The sequence below is a fragment of the Rhodamnia argentea genome, chromosome 4 (assembly GCF_020921035.1).
Source record: "Rhodamnia argentea isolate NSW1041297 chromosome 4, ASM2092103v1, whole genome shotgun sequence".
NCBI classification, from domain to species: domain Eukaryota; kingdom Viridiplantae; phylum Streptophyta; class Magnoliopsida; order Myrtales; family Myrtaceae; genus Rhodamnia; species Rhodamnia argentea.
In genome coordinates, this window is record NC_063153.1 from 22830560 (window position 1) to 22849102 (window position 18543).

At 39.4% G+C, this 18543-nt stretch overlaps 2 protein-coding genes across 2 annotated transcripts; one reads left to right on the top strand and one right to left on the bottom strand.

Moving 5' to 3' along the window:
- Positions 1-23: 23 nt before the first annotated feature.
- On the bottom strand, positions 24-3049 carry LOC115740556 (meiotic nuclear division protein 1 homolog). The gene is made up of 10 exons (XM_048277360.1): positions 2899-3049; positions 2397-2477; positions 1781-1897; positions 1561-1599; positions 1349-1456; positions 1201-1263; positions 1060-1111; positions 881-925; positions 667-746; positions 24-348 (listed from the first exon to the last, which is right to left on the bottom strand). Exons 1-10 carry the CDS (start codon positions 2899-2901, stop codon positions 295-297), a joined length of 642 nt encoding a protein of 213 aa, XP_048133317.1. The 5' UTR covers positions 2902-3049; the 3' UTR covers positions 24-294.
- Positions 3050-5899: 2850 nt separating this feature from the next.
- LOC115740550 (probable LRR receptor-like serine/threonine-protein kinase At4g29180) lies at positions 5900-16192 on the top strand. Its single transcript, XM_048277946.1, is given in 16 exon segments — positions 5900-6220; positions 6456-6671; positions 6674-7477; positions 7782-7918; positions 8008-8078; positions 8202-8273; positions 8350-8430; positions 8551-8696; positions 8983-9200; positions 9474-9600; positions 9677-9739; positions 10417-10435; positions 10437-10538; positions 10540-10560; positions 10723-11108; positions 15932-16192. Coding segments are annotated over 16 exon segments (2682 nt in total). The 5' UTR covers positions 5900-6051; the 3' UTR covers positions 15982-16192.
- The last annotated feature ends 2351 nt before the right edge of the window (positions 16193-18543 follow it).

Here is an 18543-nt window from a genome sequence, read left to right on the forward strand (position 1 = left end):
GGGAACCACAAGACACTTGTGGAGAGACTACTGTCAAAGTATGTTTCCATTGAGTTGTATAATCAAATCACACATCACCCCTGATCTCATAAAGCATAAAAACCGATTCAGCCTGCACATTCAGAGAGGGTCAGCTAACCTTTATTACAAGTCTAGGAAGCCAGGATCAGGCATCAGGACAAGGCAACAACATACTTGCCCAATGCGCTGTGTCACTTTCAACGGATTTCCACCGGAATCCGAGAGAAATTAGATACGACGCCTTAGTGTATATGCCATTTGACTCTGCAGTATCTAATTTCCCAGTGTTGACATCTCCAAGTAGTCCAAATCATCAGTAATTCCCACCTGCAGTTACATTTCGGCATTAAAACTTCAGTTCAAAGAAACTGGGAAAATCATATAAGGTAAAACAGCTACTTCAAAGGAGCAGCTCTCATCTTGCTATAAACTTACTCAATGCCTTTGTAACTATACTTTTTGCTGAACTAATTAATCAGGTGAGCAGATATGTTGCTCGGAACAAGACATCACATTCGCTAATGGTTTAGATGCTGCTATTTATAGTGTTGTCCGCCAAATAAACGGCAGATTTCAGGATTTGGGTGTTGGTCGACCAACTATGATGCTTTTGGACGAGGCTATATCTGAGCTTATGGGAATTACCTCCTGGTACATATGTTCTAGCTGTTCTTTGGCTTCTGGAAAATTGTTTGAGCACCACTGTCTGAGTGTGAAAATATTGTCTGCAGAATCAGAACCCCACAGAGAATTTAAAGGACCAGAATAGAGAAAATATACAAGGTCACAAAATTGCTCAAGCGCTTACTTGAAGACTAAAATAAACAGTTAACAAAGCAGAATCTGTCAGAGGCAATACCTGTCCATCTATTGGCTGCTGCATGGGCAACTAATATAGCATTCTCTGTCCGCAGTAGAGAGGAAGAGTCAGCTAGTCAGATCGTCAAACAGAATACATAAACAAAGAAACATGAAATCCAGGATCGGGTCAGAAGGAAAACTAGAAAACTTGAGTATCATGAGACTGGCTTTCTTAACTCATTGCTTCAAAGGCAGCTGGATCATTGTCTGCATATTCCGCCATCTCATCCTAAGATATCAGAAGATGGACTATATCATTAATACTCCACTTGTAGTTTTGGATAATCAGTAAGAATTGGGGAATAGTTCAACAACAACCTTCAACTCATTGTGTTTCTTTTCCACTTTTTTCAGGTTGCTCAAAGCCTCCTCTCGTTCATCCTGGTCAAACCACAGCGGAAGCACAAAACTTTTATCCTTCACTCTTAGGAGCATATTGCCTATTGTTAAAAAGAGAGCTACTCACAGATTCCTCCCTTCCCTTCTTTAATGCACTGCACTGATCATCTAGCTCTGCGAGCCGCCTCTTACTGCTTTGGACATCAGATTCAAGTTTCCGGTACACATTTCGCAGCTGCGATTTAGTTACTCTTTTGTTATTGTTAAGAAGCACAACGAATGGAAACAAAGAGACAGCTTTTATAGAATTCAGGTCAACAGCGAAGTATTGATCTTAACCTGGTTTCCGGCGCAGCTAGGAAGACTCCAGAAATATACCTGAAATTTCAAGCCGACTCCCACAATTAGGCATTTCAATGATTTAGTCAGTCAAAGGTACTAAATTGACATAGGGAACAAAAGAGTTCGGAAGCATGAATATATGAGCAATCACTTAGGCGAATTTCCTGCTGACATAGATTTGAGGGGGCAAAACTCAAGTCCGGAAGCTATGACATACCGAGGTTCCAATCTTGTCCTTTGATACTAGGTCATCATCAACCAAGCTTTGAACAACATCTTTGACAGACTGGGTGATAACACCTTTTCTGGGTCCCAATTTCTCAAGCTCTTTTAGCTGCAACATAACCAGGAAAAGTACTTCCAATAAGTGCTATCGACTTGTATTCTAATGGATGAACTTAATTAACATCAGTGAAGGCCTTTTCAGTTAATGAATCTAAAACCCTGGGACTAATCTCTCTCTCTCTCTCTCTCTCTCTCTCTCTCTCTCTCTCTCTCTCTCTCTCTCAAGAAAAAGTACATCCGATAAGAGCTATCGACCTGCATTCTCATGGACAAACTTAATTAACATGAGTGATGAATCAAGAACCATGGGGACTAATCTCTCTCTCTCTCTCTCCCTCTCTCTCTCTCTCAGCTTTCATAAATGACCAACCTTCATATAGCTTCCCAACAGTTGAATTACTCTCTTCCTAGGACAAGGAATGCAAAAAATGAAATGATTCTTTCTAACCTAGAACATCAGCAAAAACATGAAAACTTCGGTCAAAATGGAAACATGTTGAGAACTGTAAGATACTCAATAAATACGGTCAGAAGCATTGGAATCTCACAAGGAAGAAGTCCTGCGACTCGTAGAATATCTGGAGCATCTTCTCTCGTTTTTCTTCCAACGAAAGCCCACGTTTCTTCGACTGCACAGTGCACACAACCCCAAAAATAAAATCTACGGAACAATCTGGCCAGAAATCCATAGTCACCAAGCAAGAGAACAGCAATCGGACGAAACCTAACAAAAATCAGCCAAACAACATCCGAAAATCGAGACGATGTAGCAAAAATCAAGCACTCAAGACTCCAGAGGAACAGAACAGAAATAGCGGTAAATCCAAAACCGACTGTTGATGCCATCGAGCGAATGCATCAAGCATCAAAGAACGACTAGTTTGACCCGACAGGCGATTCAGCGTTACGCTAGAAGTTGAAATTCGAAAGCCCAGCTGAAATTGCGCACCAAAATGCTTGCTACCAAACTTAATCTAACCTCAGATGAGCCCCAAAAACACAGACGAAAGCACAACTACATCGAAAGATTTGGGAACGAGAGAGATGTACCATTTTTGTTGCGCGATCGGTGAAGGAGGCGAAAGAGAAGACGAGCTCGAGCTGCGCAGGTTCGCGATTTTTCTCTCTCGTTCTTCTTTGGCGGGAATATGGTTGGGTTGAAGCCCCGGGAGTGAGATTTGAGTTTGAACTTTGAGCTCACTCGTTCGACAAATGTTGGCAAATTACAGATTGCTCTCCGAGTTTTCACCTTATTACGTTTTGCTCCCCAAAGTGCCCATTCTCATCTCGAATTACTCCTTATGTATTCTTTTGTTGTTTATGTAAGCCGGCAATCGCGCGGTGAGAGAGAGTTAAATGTCGAAAACAAATCAATTCAACATGCTTAAACGTCGAAACATCAACTGCTAAGAGATTTTCGACCCAAAAAAAAATGCTAAGAGACATTTTGTGGAGTGTTTAATCAATTAAAGACGGTATAATCATCGAAATGAAACGAGAAATTTTGGATTAAGAGTCTGTCGAACAATTCGCTCGGACTACATGTCTCTCCTAGTTTTTTGCTCTTCTCGATACTTCTACAACAATAGGTGTCTGTGATGGAAAGAGATGTCGTACGTTACCGAGCCATATAACTTGATTGAAAGGTTTGTAATCCTTATTAATCTGATTAAGTATTCGTCCACATATTCCACATTTGTGAACCTAATACATGCGAGTCTTATATCAAGTCGCTCTCGCATGAAACATGACCCCGCTTCATTGAAGGGACAAGTATAAAAAATGTTTTAGACCTGTTGCATCGGCATTAATTCGGTCGTAAACTTTTCGGTTGGATCAACTTAATCCTAAACCTTTTCACATTGGTACCAATTAAGTCAATCCGGCCAATTTAAGTTGGGAATTGTTGAAATAAACGCCGGCCGTCCTACATGGAGCGGTTGACATTGATGTGGCCTCGCCCGGCGCCATCGCGGCCTCGCCGGCTCTAGGCAAGGGTCTCCGCAACCTTCGCCGGCCAAAGCGAAAGGAAAACATAAAAGAAAGAAAAAATAACAATAAACAATAAAAAGAATAAAAAATAGCAATATGGGAATTGTAAAAAAAAAAGGGAAAGATATCTAAAAGATCTTGTAAGTATTTGAATTTCTTTCTACAAATAATTTTGTTGGTTGATTAATTGATCACATTTTATTTTTCATGAAATGGGTTGGCAAAAGAGCCTTTTTCGAGTAGTCTTCCATCACATAGCCTTTTTTTTTTTTTTTGAGTTGCTAACTCAATGATAGACTCCTTGGCTTTTAAGTGCGGCTCAAAGTCATTGTCCAAAAGAAGCCTTCATATCTTAATGCGAATATTTAATTTATTCGGAGCGAATCCGAATGTGCTAAATCACTCATATCCTTAGTAGCTTTAGGCTCGCATGAGAACCATTTTGGTTCTCTGATTCTGTTTCCTAGAACAAAAAAAAAAAAAAAACAAATTAAGAACCCTGTTTGGTAATGTAAATAATTCTGATTCTGACTCTATTCCCGTAATCATTTTTAGAAAATCAGAATCGGTTTTAGAGCAAAATCCAGAAAAAAAAAAGTTAGTTATGAAAAAAAGAACCACTTTTGAGAATCGCAAAGCAAAATGAAGTCTCAGTCTCATATTTCTCACTTTTCCCTTTTAGTTCTTTTGTCACTTTTCCCTCAACATAATGAAAATAAATAAAAATAAATAAAAAAATTAAAAAAATTAGAATTTTTTTTTTAAATCACAAAAAATTTAGAAAATCCCTAAAAATAGAAAAAGCTTAGATTAGGCTAGTTTGACCTTGTTTTCTTAAATTTGGGCCTAAATTTCCTAGATTTCAATCTTCTACAAAAACTGTCGCAGAAGATGAGAGCATCCAACATGCAAATGATAGAATATATACTCATAGCCGTGTGTCACAAAATGTGACCATCTGTACGTGGAGCTGGAGCCAAACACCCACCTGGATTTAGGATAGAAGCTACAAAATGATAGTGAAGGGCTTGTACTTCGTATCAAGGAGAATAATTTATTTATTTATTTTGGTCAGTGGATAATTTGGTTATTCGGCTGCTATGTTTGTATGTATTTTAGACAACGAAATATTTAAAGAAAAAAAATGAGTTCTTAATATGGGAATTGTCCCATGCTTCGATCGAACTTCAAACGTCATTTATTAAAATTTATGTTTAATTTATGACATGCTAAAAAAATAATGTATTTTTAATTATTTTAGAGTGCATAGGAAATTAGTCTTCAATTTGGGATGAAATTTTACAAAGTAAGTACATAATTATTTGACTTAAATGAAAAAAATTAGGAAGAGAAACAATTTTTGAAAACAAAAATTTCGTGTAGTAATCAAACGCGTTTCTATTTTAGGAATAGAAATTTTGGGCAGTTTATTAAACGCGTTCTAATTCTCTAAAACTCATTTAGGAATAGAATAAAAAAATTCATTTTAATCAGAATCATTTTTCTGGAACAAAATGATTACCATGCGCAACCTTAGTGGTAAATCCGTTAACCGACCGGTCAACGCGGTTCTAGGTATTCCAATTGATGAATATTTAAACGAAACAAGTCAAAATACAAAGAAATAGATATGCCTAGATACTTTATTCTAAAAAACTATTAAAAAAATAAAAAGCATCCACGTTAGTGCCGACCACGCCATATAAGATGGCCGACGTCCATGTCAGCAATTTCCGGCATAAATTGACCGGACATACTTAATTGGTACAAATATGAAGAAGTTTAAGATTACATTAATTTAACTAAAATATTAAGAATTGAATTGATACGGATGTAATATGTTGGGTACTTTTCACTGGGTCAGCCATCGTTGAGTTCAAAAGTCAGCTAAAGGACATTTTGTATGGCGTTTGTGTTTTATGGACTCTTAGCTTCATTGCTCGTGGTTGTAGCACCGAGCTTCATAATTCATGCAGCATTTACAATCCTCCAAGTTGACTTTTTTCTGCTTGCCCACCGATCCGCTGTTTGTTTAATAAAAAGAAATCGTTTTCAATGCATGAATAGTTGGTCAGTTCGAATCTCATCAACCGTCAACTGGTATGACCAGGACCAGTGGGTTTCTTGAATTGTGGATGTGCTTGGCCGAGCTGTGAAGAGCAAGCAATTATTATCGATATTTCATGGGCATAAGGAGCAAATTCGAGTCAGATGAGACCAATCAATGGAACAAGAACAAAGAACTCCGGTATAACATCACCGTGTTGCGGTTTCAGTTACGCCGAGCCGAGTGACGGTGTGGAGATGTCAATCGGTTCTGTTCGACTACTACTTCTCTGCATTCTCACTGCGATTCCAGCAAGTGGGCAGCTTCAAACAGGTCAGCAAATGACTTGGTTTTCTTCTGATTTCTGTTGGGTTGAGGAATGGAACCTGTTCCTGCGAGTTGTCACGCGATTTTTAACCGTGAACCGTCCTGTGATTGGTGATCGTAGGCAGAACATGTTAGGCTAAGTGGAAAAGGATGTGGTGTTGTGGTCGTGGTTAAAGATCATTTGGAGTTCCTTCCTTTTAAGTGACTGCAGAATGTTCTGCTCTAATTTTGTCTGAAGCAGGCTTCATAAGCATAAACTGTGGGACGCCCGCGAATTTCAAGTACTTCGACATTGACACCGGAATAAGTTACCAGCCCGATGGAGCCTACACTGACATGGGAACGAACTGGAACATCTCTTCTGACTATGCTTACCCAAACAACCCCAATCTGCCTCAGCCGCTTTCGGATCTTCAAAGCTTTTCTCAAGGAAACAGAAACTGCTACACCTCAAGACCGATGCAGGTAACGCCAGCTTGTATTTAATAAGAGCTAGTTTCTTTTATGCGAATTATGATGCACTCAGTGATCCGCCTCAGTTCGATCTCTATCTCGATGCCAATCTCTGGCTGACGGTGAAGTTCAGCAACGCTGCTGATGTCGTGACCGCAGAGACCGTCAGTTTCGCACCGTCAGAGGCTATTTATTTTTGTCTAGCGAACAATGGTGCCGGAGTTCCTTTCATATCGGCATTGGAGCTTAGGCCGCTGAACAGTTCGACGTATGACTCTGAGTTAGGGAAATCTGCTTCATTACTTCTCTTTCAAAGGTTGAACGTTGGTTCTACGAAGGGAAGTGGTAGATACACAGATGATATATACGACCGCGTCTGGGCTCCTTATGTTTCCCCTTCATGGGAGGCGATCAATACTTCGTCGGCAGTAAATACAAATGAAAACGGCTACAAAGTGCCTCCTGAAGTCATTCAGACAGCTGCTAGGCCGCGGAATGCGAACGAACCCTTGGAATTGCGCTGGACCTCAAGCGATCAGTTCTTTGTGTACTTGTACTTTGCCAAAGTCGAGCAGCTTCGGAGAAACATTTCGAGAAAATTCAATATATCATGGAGTGGATCTCAAGTCAGGCCTTCTAGTCCGCGCTGTCTCTATGCAGCCACTATATCTAATTCAAAAGCCTTGGTGGGAGGTGAACATCAAATGGTGATCTACAAAACGGCTGATTTGGCTCTTCCGCCCATACTGAATGCTGTCGAGATTTACAAGGCAAGGTTGCTAGATGAATTGCTAACAAACAGCGAAGATGTTATGTTCTTTCTTCTCTTGGTGTCTGAAATTTTGATTCTGCATAGCCTATGAGCATATTGGAATCGGCATTGGGGACTAGCCGCAAGGAATTGTTTGAGTTTACTCCAGTGACAGCAATCGAGATTGAACTTGCTTGAGACGTGACAAGAAATGAAGAGCAAAAAAGGTGCATACTACCGTTGGAATTTCGGAATCGGTACTTTTGTTAAGGCAATTTGGTGGCTGTTTAGTATATGCTTAAACGAGATATGGAAGTCTGCACTACTTTCTATCTACTCCATTGCATGTGATACTATTTACAGTCAATGCTTTGCTTAGTGTCAAAAACATACCAAATAAAGAAAAACTGGGCGGGCGATCCATGTGGGCCGAAGAAGCACCCGTGGGAAGGGCTCGCGTGCAACTACGGCAGTTCAGTTCCCCCTCAAGTGATCTACCTATGAGTTGTTGAAGCACATTCGTTCTGGCTCACATTAACCAGTTAGGGTGCAAATTTTAGCCTCAGGATTTCTCCTATGATGTATGCAGGAACTTAAGCTCAAGCGGATGGAAAGGGCAATTGATGCTGCTTTTGCAAAACTTCTGTCATTGGAGTCCATGTGAGTGTACTAAGATTTCCGTATGGCTCGGCTATAATATGGCACCAATTTGGTTTGCTAAAATTGACTTTGAGATCCATTTTGTCATTCTCGTAGCATCTCAAAAAGTATTATTTTGTTTAGGGACCTGTCAAACAATGGCTTAACCGGACCAGTGCCCGAGTTCTTGGAAGAACTCAAAAACTTGAATTGCCTGTAACAAGATAGAGTTATCTTTATCTGCAATACGATGAGATGCACTAGTTGTATGAAATGATCACTTGACTTTCAGGAACTTGAGAGGCAACAATCTGTCGGGAGCTGTGCCTAAAGCTCTTTTAGAAAGATCGAATGCGGGGTTGCTCACATTGAGGTTGGTATGCTCCTTTCGGGGTCAATGACTTTCCTGGATGAACCTGTTCTTTTCCGACCACATGCTTCCACCCCGTGTTACCATTTTCCTCTCCACGAACTCATCTTCCTCTCTTTTCAGCGTCAATGAACGCAATCTTTGTGGCTCTGCTTCTTGCAGAAGGAAGAAGAGAATCATCATTCCCATCATTGCATCATTGTTATCAGCGACAGCCCTATTTGTTGCCCTGGTGGTACTCCGGCAACTAAGAAGAAAATGGAAATCAGGTATTGACGTCCTTTTCTTTTCCAACTGAATGTTCTATGGCAAGCTTTAGACCTCATAGATGCACGAAGAGAGACGGCAGAAAAGGAAAACTTTATGGTTGTATCGGCAACAATCATTCTTTAAATCATTGGCACGGTATATAAGATAACAGGAGCAACTCATCAAGATGGACATGGAAGAGGATATCTTAGCTAGGTATTGAAGTTAGATGCATACTTAAAATCCCGAAAATGGAATCATGCGCCATATTAATCGAAAACTCCCGTCCATGTCACATCATCACAGGCACGGTTCCTTCAAATGGGGGAGGAAGATACTTAGCATCAGAGAAGAGGCATTTCAAATATCCTGAGGTCATTAGCATAACTAACAACTTCCAGACAGTTATCGGGGAGGGCGGGTTTGGTGATCTCTACCTCGGCATCATGAGTGAAGGAATCCAAGTAGCAGTGAAGATGCTATCTGCATATTCCTCACAAGGGCCCAGAGAATTCCAGCCCGAGGTTCGTACTATGCTCTTAAGAATCAACGTCCCTAGCACATTCGGAAAGAACCTAATGCCACACACAACACTCTGAAGAATATTAAAGATAGCACAGGTTTCATTGCTCGCCGCAAAGACTTATTGTAGATGATCCCTTTAGAGGTCGCTCCGCTGAGACAAAACAACGTAACCTCGTAACAATTTCATGCAATGGAACTCCTGTTTACAAATATTATCAATCTTATCTTGAAGAATGTTATCTAAGTCACTATAGCTGCTGGTCCGTCTGCAGGCCGAACTTCTAATGAGAATTCACCATAAGAACTTGGCCTCCTTCATTGGATGCTGTGATGAGAGCAACAAAATGGTGCTGATATATGAATACCTGGCTAAGGGAAGTCTGAAAAATTATCTGTCAGGTAATTCTACCAGAACAAGAAAGAAATTCTGGACGTCTGAACAGTTGAGGGCACTAACGCAATCTCGCTCCTGCAGATTGCGATTCATGCACATTGAGTTGGGAGTCGAGGCTTCGCATTGCAATAGATGCTGCACAAGGTTAGCTCTTTCCATATCATATCAAGCTCTAGACACAACCTCCTCAGGTCCTCATGCCTAAATGGTTTGGTCGCCGTCTTTTTGTTTATGGACTTGAACTAAAACTGTCAACTAATGAAATGCCAGCAATATTTTTCCGACTCATGGTGTTCTGTCAGATGAGCAAATAAACATGTGCATTGCGCGCAAGAAATGTCGAGACTTCAAAGGTCTGAAATGTGGTATAGAAGGAGAAGGAACAAATCGTGTATGAAAACATATATCCTGCAAGTCAAGTCGAGTCTGGTGAACTTTAATGTGGTTGTGCCATAACCTTGATCTCAGGAGTAGAGGAAATCTGAATCACGCGGCAAAACATTCCATTTGCAGGAAAGAATCGGCTAGATTTATATTGAAAAGGTTATGGTCAATGCGGAATTCATCATCGGAATAACAAACGAATTCGAGTTCCAATCTGTGTGCAACTAAAATCTCAAATATCTACCGGTGATATACTCAGACATTAGATGACCGCTACTTCACTGGAACAAAATCAACACAGCACTAAAAAATGACATCAAACATTTTCAGTAGTGAAAAGAAGAGTAAAAATCATTTATATGACATCTGATGTATGATCAGATCTTTCTTCCATTACAAAAATCGGAGTTTCGGGATGTCGGGATGTTGGTTTGCAGGACTTGAGTATTTACACCATGGACGTGAAGACCGCCAACATTCTTTTGAGCTAAAGCATGGAGGCTAAAATAGCAGATTTCGAACTTTCTAAGGTTATCCCCAGTGACGACCATAGCCACATGAACTGGATATCTTGACCCAGAGTGCGTCCTACCGCATGAATGTCACCGAAACATATAGCCTTTGGCTAAAGAGACATCAAAATTTCTAGTGAAGATAGCTTTTTGCGATTTCAGGAGTACAAAGCACAAATGATGACTAGGGCTACTTCTGATGGTTTTCTGAATCTCGTCCCGTCTATGCAGGTACTACATTTCCCGCAAATTGAATGAGAAAAGCGATGTTTACAGTTTCGGGATTGTTCTGTTGGAGCTGATCACGGGACAGCCTGCGGTCATCAAAGCCGAAATGGTTGTCCATCTGGAATGGGTGAGTCCTTTCATTCAAAGAGGTGACATCCTAGACCTCGTCGATCAAAGGTTGCAGGGAGACTTCGATGAGAGCTCGGCACATAGAGCGGTAGAAATAGCAATGGCATGCGCAGCATCCACATCCCTGCATCGACCGGCCATGAGTTACGTGTCGCCGAAGCTTAAGCACTGCCTGGAAATGGAGTTGCCCAGGGGCTTGGAAAGGACTCCCGGGCCGAGGGATGAAGCGATCAACACGACAGTTTCAACTAGTTCGCCAGTGTTAAGAATTGATCCATTTACCAGAAAAATCTAGAATAATCCTAAAATATCTAGTCTTCATACGGTAAAGGAATAGTATAGAATTATTTAGAGTATGTAGGAAAATCTTGGTTGACAAGTCAAAGTGTACATGGTTAGCAATAACGACATGTGGGGCATGCATTCACCGTATGTAGATGGCAATGTCGGTGAAATCTGCCCATAAATAGGCTTGAAAGTGCTCTTGTAAGAATAGATGAAGAGAAAAAAAACTAGTCAAACACCAAATAGCCTTGTAATTATTTTCCACTCAATAAAAAAGTGTTTCCTTGTCTACTGATCTTGCCTCCTTGCCGTAAATAACCAAAACAATACACCCTCACCAAATATCAATTTACGCTTCCCAAAAACTAACAAGTGGTATCGAGCCACGTTCTGTTGATTTTGGACCTTTGTCCTAATCACTCTCTTTTAAAATCACCCCATGGCCAACGTTGCGTCGTCCTCATTTCCAATTCCCATCTTTGATGGGAACAACTACGACTACCGGAGCATCAAAACGACTACGTTTCTGATGGCCCAAGATTTATGGGACATCGTGGAGAAAGGCTACGAGGTTCCGCAAGAAGGTGCAACAGTTCCGAAGGATCAACTACAAAAGGATGCAAGGGCATTATGTGTTATCCAACAATCACTCTTAGAAACAGTTTTTTCGAGAATAATTGGAGCAAATACGGCAAAGAAAGCTTGGGAGATACTACGAGAAGAATTTCAAGGATCAGATAAGGTACATACTATTCGGCTTTAGACTCTAAGGAGAGATTTTGAGAATTCTAAAATGAAAGTAAATGAGACCGTTCAAGAATACTGTGGAAAACTAAAGGAACTAGTTAATCAAATGAGAGCTTATGGAGATGGAATTACTGATCGGAGGGTCGTAGAGAAAATATTAGTTTCACTTACCCAAAAATACAATCCGATTGTCACAACAATAGAAGCAACTAAGGACTTATCGACCCTTTCAATAAGTGAATTGATTGGCTCTCTAGAGGCACATGAGAAAAGACTGATGGCACAAGATGAAGATTCAGTTGAAAGTGCCTTTCAGTCCAAAATAAACATACGGTCTCTTCAATTGAAAAATGGTGGAAAGAGCTCGTGGAAAAATAAAAGACAGGGAGAAATTTCACAAAAGGAGAAATATCCACCATGTGGTATTTGCAAGAAAAATAATCATTTGGAGAAAGGTTGTTGGTTTAAAAATAAACCACAATGCCGATTTTGTAAAAGATACGGCCACGTAGAAAAAGATTGTCGCTTGAAAATAAATTCTCGTACCAACTATGCTGAAGAAAAGGAAAGAAAAGACAACACATTTTATGCTGGCCAAGCGACAAATGATAAGAAAAATGATACGTGGTATATTGATAGTGGGTGTAGCAATCATATGATGGGGGATGAATCTATATTCACCAATATTGATACATCGGTGAAAAACCAAATAAAATTAGGCGACGGCGTATTAGTCGATGCGAAAGGAAAAGGCACTATTGCCGTTGAAACAAATAAAGGCCCAAAATATATTCATGATGTATATATGGTGCCTAGTCTTGCACAAAATTTGCTTAGCGTGGGCCAAATGATACAATGTGGGTATTCTCTATACTTTAATGAGATGCATGCATTATCTACGATAAATATAAAAATATTATTGCCTCTGTTAAGATGGAAAATAGGAATGTTCCTATTCGATGGAACTACGTTAGAGATATGGCCATGAAAGCTCAACTTGATGAATCATGGCTATGGCATCGAAGATTTGGCCACTTCAACTTTGTTGGGTTGAAAATTCTCCATCAAAAAAATATGATGAGAGATTTTCCAGCAATATTGGAAATTTCAGATGTTTGTGAAGGCTGTCTCCTTGGAAAACAACAAAGGCAGTCATTCTCATTTAGAGGCGCATGGAGAGCTAAAAAGCCATTGGAACTAGTCCATACGGACGTTTGTGGTCCAATGAGAACTCCTACAGCTAGTCAAAATAAATATTTTATCCTATTCATTGACGACTACACAAGAATGACGTGGGTTTACTTTCTTCGAGAAAGATCAAAGGTTTTCTCTATTTTTAGGAAATTCAAGAACCATGTCGAAAATCAAAGTAGCCGGAAGATCAAAGTCCTAAGGAGCGACAAAGGCACAGAATATAACTCAAGGGAGTTCAACAAGTTCTCCGAAGATGAAGGAGTTCACTATCAACTAACTGTTGGCTATGCATCGGAGCAAAATGGAGTAGCGTAAAGAAAGAATAGAACTGTCATGGAGATGGCAAGGTCTATGCTAAAGAAAAAGGCCTTCCAAACTCGTTCTAGGTAGAAGCAGTCTATACGACAGTATACATCTTAAACAAATGTCCAACTAGAGCTATTCAAAACAAAACTCCAGTTGAAGCATGGAGTGGACGGAAGCCTTCAACGAAACATCTTAAAGTTTTTGGCTACATATGCTACGTCCACATCCCTGCTCGGAAAAGAAGCAAGCTACATGAAAAGATAGAAAAGGGAATATTCCTCGGCTATAGCAACCAATCAAAAGAGTATCGCGTCTACAACCTAAGAATAAAGAAACTCATGATTAGTTGAGACGTCAAGTTTGACGAAAATGCTGCTTGGAATTGGCAGAACGAGAAGATCGACAAGAAGTATGTCACCTTACCTAACATACCACCTGTTCGTGAGGAATCAATAACACAACAAGAAGGTGAAGCATCGGACTCCACTACTCATGACGTAACACCCCCATCCTCTCCGAGAGCAATAGAAGGAGAATATACTCCAGAGTCTCCAATACTAAGGGCAAAAGCCCTTAGAAAAATCTATGACACATGCAACTTTGCTGCCTTAGAACCAAAAAACTATGAAGAGGCATCCAAAGAAGAAGTTTGGATAAAAGCCATGGAGGAAGAGATCAAAATGATCGAGAAAAATGAAACTTAGGAACTTGTCGATTGCCCCGAAGACAAAGAAATCATTGGCGTCAAGTGGGTCTACAAGACGAAGCTCAATGCGGATGGATCAATCCAGAAGCATAAGGCGAGGCTCATGGCGAAAGGATTTTTGCAACAACCAGGTATCGACTATACTAAAACCTTCACTCGTGTTGCTCGTCTTGATACTGTTCGTGCTCTTATAGCACTAGTAGCACAAAAAGAATGGAAGATCCATCAATTAGATGTGAAATCAGCATTCTTAAATGGATATCTTCAAGAAGAAATTTATATGAAACAACCACAAGGTTTTGTCATTAAGGACCAAGAAGAAAAAGTTTTGAAGCTCAAAAAGGCATTTTACGGGTTAAAGCAAGCACTACGAGCATGGTATAGTAGAATTGACGAACACTTCATCGAGCAAGGATTCGGGAGGAGCATGAGCGAGCCGACGCTTTACATCAAGACCCAAGGTAAGTCCGACACTCTCATCATCTCTGTGTATGTGGATGATCTCATATACACAGGAAATAATGAAAAAATGATTCAAGAACTCAAAGAAGAAATGATGAAGACTTTCGAGATGACGGACTTGGGCTTGATGCACTACTTCCTTGGCATCGAAGTCGATCAAAATAAAGGGATTTTCATTTCACAAAAGAAATATGTCGAGAACCTCTTGAAGAAATTTAAGATCGATTATTGCAAAGCAATTACAACACCGCTTGTGACAAATGAAAAACTACTAAAGGAAGACGGAGCAAAAAAGGCCGATGCCTCACTCTATGGAAGTCTAATTGGCAGTCTATTGTATCTCATCGCCACCCGATCGGACATCATGTACGTGACGAGTCTACTATCATGGTTCATGCAGGATCCAAGTCAGATTCACTTTAGAGCTGCTAAAAGAATTCTAAGATACTTACGAGGAACTACGGATTATAGCATTTGGTATCAGCCAAGTGCAATAACTAAGCTCATAGGGTACACCGACAACGATTGGATAGGATCAGCTGATGATAGGAGGAGCACTACTGCTATGCATTCACATTAGGTTTTGGAATTTTTTCATGGGCATCCAAAAAACAAGACTATATAGCACAGTCTACCGCAGAAGCTGAATACGTCGCCTTTGCTACAACTACCAGTCAAGCAATATGGATTCGAAGAATTCTAGAAGATATTGGAGAAAAATAGATGGAATCGACTCCAATTTTTTGCGACAACAAGTCCGTGATCGCTATATCGAAAAATCCAGTCTTCCATGGAAAAACAAAACATATTGACGTCAAATATCACTTCATACGAGAAGTGCAGAATAACGGAGAAATCGAGATCAAATATTGCAAGACCGAAGATCAAGTTGTAGACATATTTACTAAAGCACTGTCGCTAGCAAGGTTCAAGGCCCCGCGAAGTATGCTTGGAGTATCAAGTAAATGGATCAAGGAGGAGTGTTAAGAATTGATCCATTTACCAGAAAAATCTAGAATAATCCTAAAATATCTAGTCTTCATACGGTAAAGGAATAGTATGGAATTATCTAGACTATGTAGAAAAATCTTGGTTGACAAGTCAAAGTGTACATGGTTAGCAATAAAGACACGCGGGGCATGTATTCACCGTAAGTAGATGGCAATGTTAGTGAAACCTGCCTATAAATAGGCTTGCTAGTGCTCTTGTAAGAATAGATGAAGAGAAAAAAAACTAGTCAAACACCCAATAGCCTTGTAATTATTTTCCGCTCAATAAAAAAGTGTTTCCTTGTCTACTGATCTTGCCTCCTTGCCGTAAATAGCCAAAACAGTACACCCTCACCAAATATCAATTTACGCTTCCCCAAAAACTAACAGCCGGAAATTCATTCGACCAACTTTGATTCTATATCAGCTATTTCGCCAAGGTAGCGGATTGAGTGGAACGGCCACGGAATTGATAGCTGTGTTCCTCACCATTGTAATGTTTCTTAAAGTTTGTGATTACTTGTAATTACTTGTTTGTATGTGTATTTCTTATATGGGATATTGCAGTTTGTGAATGCGTTTTTTGCCCTCTTAATCAGCATTGCTTCAATTTTTTTTTTAAAGTGACACTAGTAGTCCGTAAACTTTGACCCAATATGCAATATCGTTCTTGGACTTTTAATTTATTCAATATGATACTTGAACTCTTTATAAAGATTCAATCTAATCACGAAACTTTCACGTTGTTCAATCTACTCCTTCAACTTTCCATAACAAAGTCAAATCCATCCTTATTACTATTCACATGTTTTTGTAATTACTACATAGCCCAGATTTTAGAATATCTTTTCATTTCAATCTATTTTCTTATTTAACAAAAATATGCTATCTTTTTAGTTCCTTTTCAATTGTTATAGATATTACGATTGTTCCGTTTAGGTATATTCTAAATTATGATCTCTGTAACAGTAAAAATATAACATCATTTAGAGTTAGATTGGGTAGACATTCTTGCTAATTTTAATAATAAGTGTTTGCATGAAGACATCTAAAAAAAATATAAATTTATCCATGAAAAATTGTACTTACACTAGTCTGAATGTTCATAAATTTTTAGATAGGAAAATTTTTCATGCTTTTTTGTTTCGTGTTTTTTTTTAATTAAAGTTGGTTTAATCTATAAATGAGGAAACTAATATAGCGAGTAATTCAACCCGATACAACTCTAAATAAGGTTCCACTTTTATAGAGATCATAAGCTAAAATATGATTAAGTGAAACCACCGCAATATTATAATGACCAAAAAGATTAAAAAAAAAAGTAATACAAAGATAGAATTTTTTTTTGTTAACTTGGTAAATGAAAAGATATTCGAAAATTTGGGCAATAGTGTAGTTACGAAAACTTGAGAATAATACTGAATGATTGATTTAATTTGTTATGAAAAGTTGAGGAGTAGTTTGAGGACCACATAAAGTAAATTATAAGGGCAACACGGCATATTGAGTCAAAATTTAGGAACTATTAGTGCATTTCCCTCTTTTTCAAACACCCAAAAAGTTGGTTTTTTAGAACTAAGAGTGCCTTTATTTCACTAAAAACTTTATGATAAAAAATTCCATAGAAATAATTTAAAATAATTTAGGGAAATTGATTTCCTCCATAGAAGTAATTTAAAATAAGAATGCCTTTATTTCACTAAACTAATCGGTTTCCATAAATCGATTAGTTTTACGTCATCCAAACAATAAAAAATGAAAATATAATTTCTCAAAAACGGTTTTTCTGTAAACAAACGACTCCTAAAAAAATGTAAATTGTATTGCTGCTCGATCTCTTGTCATCTCTTGTCACTGGTCTCAAAGCACCAAGCAAAAGCAACGTCAACAGATGATTCTGATCCATTACCTGGACACTGCCATGTGATACTCTTGAGTGCACATACTTTGTTTTTGCCTGACCGTCCAAACTAACTACGTGTACAACTACAATTGCTGTGGCATACAAGCTCTTCAGTATGACCGCTTTGGTTATATCAAAGTTAATATGCCTTCAATCCTCCCGAGCTAAATCTGGAGTTTAACCTATATAAAAGGTCAAGTAAGCAGACATTAATGAAGCACACACCCACAAGTCCTCATCTTTCCATCTTTCTTGCTTGTTCGTTGAATTCTAGGCAGTACAAATTTTTCAAAACAAGTTTTCAATGGATTCTTTCACATCAAGCAAGAGAGTGGCGATAATCTTCTCCTGGTCCGAACAAAGGAAAGTTCGAGGAAGCTGAGGATCTAAACCCCAGTCGCAGAGACAGACTGATCCGGTGGTCCACTACTCCAGATGTGTCTTTGACTTTTGAGGAAGGAGGGATGCATGGAATTGGAGCTATTATATTTAATGCTGGGAAAGACTAAGCAAAGATTTTGGACTCCTCAAAGTTCACTTAAATGCTGCTGAATATAATAGTAAGCCAGGACTGACCTGCTGACGAATTGGAAAAAAAAAAACTACTTTTCTTTTGTAAAGATTGAATGGTGATGAGGAATTTCCTCGATCATGCAAGGAAACTTGGTCTCTTTTGCACCAGTTGGATTATCTTGAATCTGACTATTCCAAAGCTTGATTTTGACCATGAGTGCCTCCAAGTCGTCTTTGATGCCACCGATGTTAAGTTTGTGGAGACGTGCGGTAGGAGTGCCGATACATTTAATGTGGAAATCACCGGGAGAGAGCTCATTAATATGCTCAATTAGACAGACATTTACTCACGAATTTAAATCGACGAGTTGTGGGCTAACTATGATATGCTATTTGCTTCACACCATCACGATTCTCCATTGTGAGGTTTCGTCTGACCCCTTCTCATTGCAACTCAAGCAATCTCCCCTCACTCGTGAGCTTCCTGTACCGCTGCAATAACCTTCATCGCTGACCATGGACCGTGTTGCTACATCACAATCCCTGCCTTCACCCATGGTCCCTCTTCAGCCTGAGCAACCATGATGGCA

Bases quoted from the DNA above. Each gene is read 5' to 3' on its own strand.
- LOC115740556 (XM_048277360.1), bottom strand. The intron at 1,457-1,560 runs GTTAAGATCAAT...ACTAAATCGCAG, and splicing joins CTAGCTGCGCCGGAAACCAG to CTGCGAAATGTGTACCGGAA. The intron at 1,264-1,348 runs GTGAGTAGCTCT...TGGTTTGACCAG, and splicing joins AGAAGGGAAGGGAGGAATCT to GATGAACGAGAGGAGGCTTT.